This window comes from Notechis scutatus, chromosome 13, assembly GCF_049901735.1.
Source record: "Notechis scutatus isolate UNSWTSFEM ecotype Mainland chromosome 13, rNotScu1.2, whole genome shotgun sequence".
NCBI lineage: Eukaryota > Metazoa > Chordata > Lepidosauria > Squamata > Elapidae > Notechis > Notechis scutatus.
Window position 1 is genome coordinate 7,804,830 of NC_142021.1, and position 10,000 is coordinate 7,814,829.

Below are 10,000 nucleotides of genomic sequence, written 5' to 3' on the forward strand. Positions count from 1 at the left end.
CCAACCAGCTTTCATGCCTAAGGCAGAACTAGAATTCATTGTCTCCTGGTAACTGGCCCAAAGCCACCCAACCAGCTTTCATGCCTAAGGCAGAACTAGAATTCATTGTCTCCTGGTAACTGGCCCAAAGTCACCCAACCAGCTTTCATGCCTAAGGCAGAACTAGAATTCATTGTCTCCTGGTAACTGGCCCAAAGTCACCCAACCAGCTTTCATGCCTAAGGCAGAACTAGAATTCATTGTCTCCTGGTAACTGGCCCAAAGTCACCCAACCAGCTTTCATGCCTAAGGCAGAACTAGAATTCATTGTCTCCTGGTAACTGGCCCAAAGTCACCCAGATAGCTTTCAGGCCTAAGACAAGACTAGAACTCTCAGTCTCCTACTTTCTAGCCTGGTGCCTTCACCGCTAGACCAAACTAGATAATGCAAAGATATCTATCTGGGCAGAATTGATAAAACAGAAGCAATCAAAGAGGTGAGATGTTTTGTTCCTCTGCTGTCCAGAAAACTTACTGAAGGGGAGAAGAAGACAATGCCCTATGAAGTTCACAAGCTCTTTCATCACTATTTGTTGTGGGGCTGTTGGTTGGAGGGTGGAGGGAGAGATATTTTTTTTCCCAGAGGGAAAAGAGGCAGCAAAGCTTAGAATGTGTGTTAGACAGGAAGAAAGTTAGGACAGCTCCTCCTTAACAGTTCACAGAGTGTATCTGCAGTACTTTAGTCTGGCTGTTGTGGCTAGCCGGCAGCAGGTGCGGATGGCTGGGAAAGCCAGGACCATTAGGGAGTGGGCTGCTATCTTCAGGGATTGTGGGGGCTGGCAGCAGTGATGAGGAGGTTCCCGAGGAGCCTGTGCCAAGTGCGCGTAGGATTGCTCGTAGGAAAGAGCAGCTACAACAGCACGGGCAACTCAGGAGTAAGGCTACAGGGTAATGGCCCCTCCTTCAAGAAGATAAAAGGCAGCTGTGCAGCGAACGTTCGTTGTAGGAAGCAAAGACGTTTTGAAACTCAGCCTCATGGACATTCCAGTTGGTATTTGAAGACTCTTGTGCTGTAAACTATTTCTTATCTGTTGTTTTTTTGGCAGCCTTGCAAAAACTTGGCAAGGCTCTTTCTTGTCGGAGCTAATTAGTTGGAAACAGCCTTTTATCTGTGAAGAAACAGAATTCATAGATGAAACATTAAAAGGTGGGGCTGCTGCCTTTGTCTTGTATTTGCTCTCTTGGAACCAGGTTTGGGTCAGAACACCAGCAAGATTCTGCCTATAGGTGAACAGGTATAAAGAAACTACTCAGAAGTAGCTTTACATGTCATTCCTGGTTGCTGCTGTAGGTCAATTTAGATGATTTCTTCTTTTCTGCTTCACCCAAAAAGCACAACTGTTTCGCAATATAGCATCCCTCCTTTTCAGAATGCATTTCAGTCTATTCCTCACTCCCACAGTTATCCCAGCCTAGTCCAATCTACACAACCAGCCAGCCTTGCCGGGTGCCTTTTGGGTAGGGGTGGGTGGGTGCTTCCCCCCACATATTTGCACACAGTCCATCCCTAGCTCGCAACGCCTTCCCCTCGCATCCAAGTCAACAAGTCTGGCCTAACCAATTAACACGATAACCCTCCCAATTTGGAAGGAGGAGAGACGAATGATGTGCTGGACCACTATGAGAACAAACTGGAAGGCAATTAATGTCCACCTTGTGACCAAAGTATCGATCTTCCGCAAAGAGAAGGCGAAAAGAGGAGGGAGTGTGTGTGTGCATGTATAAAACTCCCACCTTGAAGAACGGGGTGATTTTTTCTTTCTTTTTTTGAGGTTGCCTGTTTCTTCTTTTCACAGCGGCAGCCAACAATAGCAGCGTGAAGCAAATGTACACGGTCTCCTTAGTTGTCGGGAATAATCTGTCTTTTTGCACAGAGGCGTCCAATGGCCTGAGAAGCAGATCGGTTCTCAATTGACAGCTTCTTCCGAGCCTCCTTATCGGACGTGATGGGTTCTGGATCTAGCTTTTCTTAGTAGCAGGGTCCAACAGAAGAGGCCTTGTAGCGCTGGCTGCCAATTTGCATCCAGATTCAACTCAAAGTGTTGGTTGTCACCTTCAAAGACCTACGTGGTTTGGGATTAGGTTTATGTGAAGGACCATATTTTCCCAATCACATCTACCTGACCCACCAGAGTGGGGAGGTAGGGAATGCAGGACCAAGAAGAAGGGCCTTCTCCATGGTGGCTTCCTCTCTGTGGAACATCATCCCTGCAAAGATAACATTGGTCCCCACTTTGACAACCTTCCCAAAGGACAGGAAGATGTGGTTTCGACAAGAGCCTGAGGACTTCAGAGTGGGATGGAGCCCACCAAGTGCCCCATTTGATTGTTGTTGTTAGTGGGACAGGGGCAGAGGTGGTATTCAGCTGGTTCTGACCAGTTCTGAAGAACCGTTAGTGGAACTTTTGAGTAGTTCAGAGAACTGGCCAATACCTCCTCTGACTGGCCCCACCCCCATCTCTTATCTGCCTCCCATTGAGTCCCAGCTGATCAGCTGGGTCTTCTTTGGCTGCCCCGCACAGGAGAATGGAACTGGAAAGCAGGTTAGTGGGGTGGGGAGGGAATGGGGATTTTGCAGTAATCTTCCCCCCCCGCAGCCAGCATGCCCACGACTGCCACGCCCACAGCCGATCGGCTGGTGCTACAGAGGGTGGTGGAAACAGGTTGTGGGTGGGGGGATGGGTTTTGCGGCGGGCCACCACAAGCCATGCCACGCCATGCCCACCAAGCCACAGCCACAGAACTGGTAGTAACCACTGGACAGGGGATATTGCTTTTTATTGTTCTTGTATTGTTCTTTTATTCTTACAAGCCACCCAGAATCACCGAGAGCAAGTTGGGGTTGGGAGGGCATATATATATATTTTTCCTAAATAAATAAATTTTGCTTTGGAGGTCAACACAACAATTGCCAGTGTAGGCCATGGATGCCTTGATTCTAGGAATCTTGGAGACTTCGATTGAGGAGAGCTGAATCCTAATGAAGCATTAACTAACAGTCTAATTAAGAAAAAGACAGTCCATTGGCAAGCTGTAACTTCACTTTCCCTGCAGATCCCAAGGCCGGCTGCCAAAAATTTGCACCAGGGGTTTCAGAAGGACAGAGAGGGTCAAGTTAAGCTTGACTCCTGAAAGCCATGTCTAACAGGTTGCTTGGCAGTGTGACAGAGGTGGTTTGCCAGTCTGCCTTCTCCTGGCGGTTTTTCAAAAGCTTCCCCGTTGGATCAACAGCCCAAAGATTGCCATCCAAACACAAATTGCAAACTCGCTCTGTTCACCTCCTGACACCAACCAAGGTTGGATTGACACTTCAAATGGAAGTTTGCACCCCACAGCTCAATCTTTTTTGAGCTACGTTGGATCTCGTACTGAGGATGGTTTGTAACAGAAAGATGACGAGGAAGGAAATGAGTCTTCAGGGATGACTTTCACCCATCGTTTAACCACATTCAGAGAAAGGCCACTTTAGCAAATAAGAAAAACTGTGCGTTTCTCTCATTATCCTCTTCCTGAGCAGTTAGAAAAGGGAACCAACTCTGGTGGCATTTTGGGAGGGTGGGGTGGAGACCTTGGGGTACCCCAAAGACTGTCTTCAGTTCCAGCAAATTAATGCCCTCCTCTTGGACATCCCTCCCCCATGGACAGGAAGGGATAAAACAGCATCCCCCCTCTGCAAGAATGTAAAATATAAACAATCAAGCAACAACTCACAATCATCTAAGAAAATATGTTCAGCTGGGTGTGGCCCACATTTCAAATCCTCTTAGAGATATTTCTGTGGGGTCCTTGGTGCTCCCTGAGTTTGGTGGTTTTGTTTGCAGACATTTCCTTTCCCAAAGTAGGTAACATAAATCAGTGCACTGGTGGCAATCTGGAAATGAAACATCTGCAAGAAAACAGCCAAGCTCAGAAAATACCACCACACTTCAGTCCTGAGCTGCAAATATTCTTTTCTATGTGTTATTATTCTACTTGGATAGCGGTAGTCTGGATATAGGACCTGCTTAAATTCATGCTATGGTTTCTCTGCGAAGTTCCTTTTGAAGATGGCCAGAAAAACTCAAGTAGAAAAACTCAAGTAAGGGGCGTGCATAAGCGCACAATCGTGCCTACCGTCCCTGTCTTATTGTCCCCAATTATTAGTTCCTATTTCTTGTATTTAAACTTATGTTTATTCTTGTTTCTGTTATATTGTAAGCTTTTGACAAATAAATAAATAAAATAAAATAAATAAATGTTACCATGAAATCATGGCAATATCATGCCACTGGCTTTCAGTTTATTTCTCCACCCAAGTCAGAAGGGTGGCATAAATCTAAAAAGTCCTTCATGGCTCCATAGAAATGGAGAGAACACCTTACAGAGGATTACAGAATAACGGAAGTGGAAGGGATCTTGGAGGTCATCCAGTTCAACCCCTTGCTTGAGCAGGAGACCCTAAACCATTTTAGACAAATGGCTGTCCAGTCCCTTCTTAAAAAGCCTCCAGTGATGGAGCATTCACAACTTCTGAAGGCAAGCTGTTCCCCTGGTTAATTTTTCACACTGTTGGAAATTTTCTCCTTAGTTCTACGTTGCTTCTCTCCTTCATTAAGTTTCCGTCGATTGCTTCTTGACTTGCCTTCAAGTGCTTTTGGATAACAGCTTGACCTCTCTCTTCTTTTGTGTCAGCCCCTCAAATATTGGAACGTTGCTATCATGTTTCCCCTAGTCCTTCTTCCTGTTAAATTAGACATGCCCAGTTTGTGCAACCATTCTTCACAAATTTTAGCCTCTGGGCCCTTAATCATTTCAATTGCTCTTCTCTGCACCTCTTTCCAAAGTCTCAACATCTTTTTCCCCTTATCTTCCCAATCTCGAAAACCCTCAAGCAATCGCCTCTTGAGATCCTTGGAGACTTGACTCCAAACAACTTCACTTGAGGACTTGTAACCTACTCCACAAGCAGAACCTTTGAACATTCAATCCCTCCATCATAAGATAGAATTCCCTAGTTCCACATTTGTTGTTTTCCTGGCAACCAAAGTGTTTTGTGTTTCCTGTTAAGGCTGTCCCTGAGCTGTGTTCTTAGAAGGTTACCTCCATTGTGCTTTTAAAAATTCTTCCAGTGCCCGTCTTAATCCTTGCAGATTGTCCTCGATTGGAGGTTTTAATAAATTGTTTTATTAGGACGGTTTGTTCTTGTTTGAGGTACGAGGATTTTATTCGGCTTTTATTGTGCATTGCAGCGAATATGATTGGCTATAAAGGGAGCAGTAAATCTGAAAAAATGATAAATAAATCATACTAATAATACTGACATATGGTAGGAGCAGAACCTGATTTCCAGGAGAAGAGAAAGCTGTGGTAAATATGGTTTTGCAAGCTTTGTTTGCAAAAGGAAAAAAAAAATATTTCAACAGAGAAAAAGAAAAGAACTCGCTGTTGCTTAATTCTTGGAGGCACAAAAGAGTTTTACAGTCGGTTTTGTTATCGAACTTCATTTGCAATACAGTTAATAATACATTTCCCACATGTAAATGGTTTTGACTATAATAAACTGATTTTTTTTTTTAAAAAAAAAAGCAAGGCGTAGAGATAAGAGCACAACAGGAACAAAACATTTAGGACAAACAATCCCCGTTTGTTCCTAACTCTGCAGAATTTTGTGAAAAGAACTCGCCCGTTGTCTCAGAAAGAACATAACAAAAATAGCAATTCAGACTTTCAGGGTGAAACTTTCCAAAGGGCAAACTTTTGAACTGTGACTAATATTTCCATTTTGAGATTTGGAATTGCTCGATGGAATAAAGCCCGTCTGCAATAAAATTAAATAAACAAAATAAAATTCAAAAAACCAAAGAGTATTAAAGGGTAAGATGGGCAGAGGCTGACAGAAGCTGCATACAGGAATCTTAGATGGAAAGAAAGAAAGAAAGAAAGAAAGAAAGAAAGAAAGAAAGAAAGAAAGAAAGAAAGAAAGAAAGAAAGAAAGAAAGAAAGAAGGAAGGAAGGAAGGAAGGAAGGAAGGAAGGAAGGAAGGAAGGAAGGAAGGAAGGAAGGAAGGAAGGAAGGAAGGAAGGAAGGAAGAAAAAAGAAAAAGAGGGAGGTAGGTGGGAGGGAAGAGAGTGAGAGGGAGAGTGAGAGGGAGAGGGAGAGGAAGAAAGAAAGAAAGAAAGAAAGAAAGAAAGAAAGAAAGAAAGAAAGAAAGAAAGAAAGAAAGAAAGAAAGAAAGAAAGAGGGATGAAGTAAAGAAGAGGGAGAGAGAGAGAAAGGGAAAGGGAAAGGGAGAAAAGGAAAGGGAAGAAGGAAGAACAGAAGGGTTTCATTCAAAATAAAACATTTGCAGTCAAGCCCTGTTGGCATTATCAGTGGAGACTCTCAGTCATCCAGGTCATAGTTGTCCCAAAGATGCTTTTTTCAAGAGACAACTGAACTTTCTTGGCTTTTCCTTGAAGATGTTTCACTTCTCATCCAAGAAGCTTCTTCAGTCTCTGATTGAATAATGGAGAATGGAAAGAAGGATTGATATTCCTTGCAGTCATCTGGAAGGAATATAAATCCTTCCATTCTCCACCCTTCAGTCAGAAACTGAAGAAGCTTCTTGGATGAGAAGTGAAACAGTGTCAAGTAAAAACCAAGAAAGTCCAGTTGTCTCTTGAAAAAACATATTTGGGACATCCATGACCTGGATGGTTGAGAAGCTCCGTAGACATTTGGCAATCTTCATCCAAAGTATGGGTTCCACCACACAGGTACATTTGGGCGAGGGGAGGAATCCAAGAAGGTCACCCAGTTAAGGAAGCACTATGAGGACCAAGTTAACAATCAAAATGTCAACATCTATACCAATTGGGGTCAATATTTGCTTACCATAGCTTTATACTAAATCCACCTCCTTGGTGTTAAAGCCCAGGGAATTTCCAGGTTGGCGAAAACTGTTAAGGAACAAGAAAGAAACAGCTTAGAAGTTGATCAATGCAACAGAATCTATAAATACTGCATATTCTATCTATCTATCTATCTATCTATCTATCTATCTATCTATCTATCTATCTATCTATCTATCTATCTATCTATCTATCTATCTATCTATCTATCTATCTATCTATCTATCTATCACAAAAGGGTTTTGAAAATTCTTGTCTTCAAAGGAGTGCCAAAACAGGCCACACAACAAAGCTGGCTGCCGTACCACCGAAACATTTGCAATTATGAAGAAACATGTTTGCGAAGCAACTTCTTTTAAAAATGGGTCTTATCTCCTATGAACAATACTTCTTTACCCATAACAGACATAACAGAATAACAGAGTTGAAGGGGACCTTGGAGGTCTTCTAGTCCACCCCCCCGCCACCCTTGCTCAAGTAGGATTCCCTATTCCATTTCAGACAAATGGCTGTCTAAACTTTTCTTAAAAACCTCCAGTGTTGGGAGCACCCACAACCTCTGAAGATGTAAGCCTTAGTAAGACCACACCTAGAATACTGCGTCCTGTTTTGGTCACACTATAAAAAAGATGTTGAGACTCTAGAAAGACTGCAGAGAAGGACAACCAGGATGATGAGGGGACTGGAGGATAAAATATACGATGAACGGTTGCAGGAACTGGGCCTGGTTAGTCTAGGGAAGAGAAGGACCAGGAGAGACAGGATAGCAGTCTTCCAATATTTGAGGGGCTGCCACAGAGAGGAGGAAGGGATCATGCTATTTTCCAAGGCACCCGAAGGCCAGACAAGGAATAATGGATGGAAACTGACCAAGGAGAGATTCAACCTGGAAATAAGGAAGAATTTTCTGACAGTGAGAACAATCAACCGATGGAACAGAAGTTGTTTTCGGAAGTTGTGGGAGCTTCATCACTGAAGGCTTTCAAGAAGAGACTGGACTGCCCTTTGTCAGAAATGGTGTAGGGTCTCCTGCCTGGGCGGCAGCTGGGGAAATTAAACTAGATGACCTTACAGTGCAAGGTCCCTTCCAACTCTGTTAATCTGTTAAATGTGTTTTAGTCCTTACAGCCCCAAAGTCTTTTTCTCACCTAAGTGAAAAACAGCTAAGTCGCAAGTTTTGCTACTTATTCTACGGAAGATATGCTCCCTGGTTGTTAGAATGTTGTACTCTATTCAAAATGTCATATTGTTAACTCAGCAAACACAGAGAGGAATTTTACATTCATAAATCCCTCCAGGCAAAAGACTAATCTTGCTGTAGCAAGGTAGTATCTCCTCTACCAGCATGGACACAGATGCTGAAACTAAAAGAAACTGCCACACATTTTTAGGAGAAGTGGTAATTGACATATTTTTTTGCCCAGGAAGGTCCAAAATAATTTTGACACCTTTGCTAAGGAACATGTTTCCAAATCAGACTGTCTGTGCTAGGATTTTGTCCTGAAACGTATCAGCGTAATTTCTGCTCGCAGCAAAAAATGAGTGTTTTCCCAATGTTGGAATTAATTTGGAAATAGATCATCCCAAGTTGTTTAAAAAAAATAAACATCCTTTTGGGTTTGTCTCAGTTCTGGTTGACTCCTGGTAGGCTTCATAGCAATCATTAAGATGTGGTTGGTTTTGCAGAATCTCTGGGGTCTTTGGTGTGCTCTGACCTTGGTTGTTTTGTTGCAGATGTTTCATTACACAACTAGGTAACACCAACAGTGGTAGAAGGGTGTAGAGGAGGAGGAGGAGAAGGAAGAAGACTGTCGGGCCCCTGATGTCCTCTGAGCTTGGTTGCTTTCATACAGAATTTTCATTACCCAACTAGGTAATATCATCAGAGATATTGCCTAGTTGGGTAATGAAACATCTGCAAGGAAAGCAGCCAAGCTCAGAGAGTATCAAGGACTTCACAGTTCAACCTCGAGCTATAAAATTTTTCTTTTATATGGTATCTCCTTTCAGTTTAGCAATCCACAGCCTTGTTGGTCTCCCACTCAAATGTTAATGGGGTCCGACTCTATTTAGCTTTTCAAGATCAGTCTAGTTCATGGATGCTTGTATCTAACTTGGCTCTGAAAATCCATACCTGAACAGCAAATACCACAATGAGTTCAACAAAGTAAGATCTAGTCTTTGGAGAGTGTGACCCTATCCATAGCAGGCCCCAAGAAGGAAGTTGAAACCCCACCAAAATGTGTCAAACAAAAATGGACCATCACAAATCTGCCAATGGGAAGGAAAAGTTTGGTCTAGTAGTTAAGGCACCAGGCTACAAAGCAAGAGATAGTGAGTTCTAGTTCTGCTTAAGTAAGGTATGAAAGGTATGGCTGGGTGATGTTGGGTGGTAACCAGGAAACAGTGAGTTCATGAAAGCCAGCTAGGTGACTTCGGTCCAATCACCAGGAGACTTGAGTTCTAGTCTCTCCTGAGATATGAAAACTGGCTGGATAACTTTGGACCTATCACAAGGAGACTGGGAGTTCTAGTCCTGCCTAAGGTATGAAAGCTGGCTAGGTAACTTTGGGCCAGCCATCAGGAGACTGTGAGTTGTAGTCCCACCTTAGATATGAAAGCTGGCTGGATAAGGTTGGGCCATTCCCTCTCTCTCTCAGCCCAACCCACCTTGTTGTTGTGTGGAAAATAGGAGGAGATAGGAGTACTAGGTATGTTCACCGCCTTGAGTTATTTGTAAAAATAATAAAGGTGCAATACAAATAAATAAGATTTATGATTGATGCCACTTGTAAAAGCCATCTACAACTTTGCGTTCCATCAAGTCATCCTGGTGTCCTAAAGTCCATTTTTCTCTCTCTGCTCTTGATTGTATCCAATTTGACAAAATGATCTATGCGGGGAAACAAAAGGAAAAATACGCCATGTACCCAATATTTTATAAAATAACGAGCTATACTTCATTATTCAATGCAATTTTCTCTCCTTGCCATACTTCTTTTGAATTTTAATCAAACATCATACCGCCCTCAGATGAGAAAGGGTGGAGAGTGAGGAAGAAAAACCCCTGTAATGGTTCTTCTAATTGCTTG

At 43.0% G+C, this 10,000-nt stretch overlaps 1 protein-coding gene across 3 annotated transcripts in view; it reads right to left on the minus strand.

Annotated features, from left to right (window-relative positions):
* ARVCF (ARVCF delta catenin family member) overlaps positions 1–10,000 on the minus strand; it is a 261,665-nt gene that overhangs the window by 182,317 nt on the left and 69,348 nt on the right. For all 3 annotated transcript variants that reach the window (XM_087942896.1, XM_087942894.1, XM_087942893.1), the window contains exon 3: positions 6,892–6,956. In XM_087942896.1, coding sequence (XP_087799022.1) covers positions 6,892–6,894 — 3 coding nt within the window. In that variant the 5' untranslated portion in view covers positions 6,895–6,956. The remainder of the gene's footprint in view (positions 1–6,891; positions 6,957–10,000) is intronic.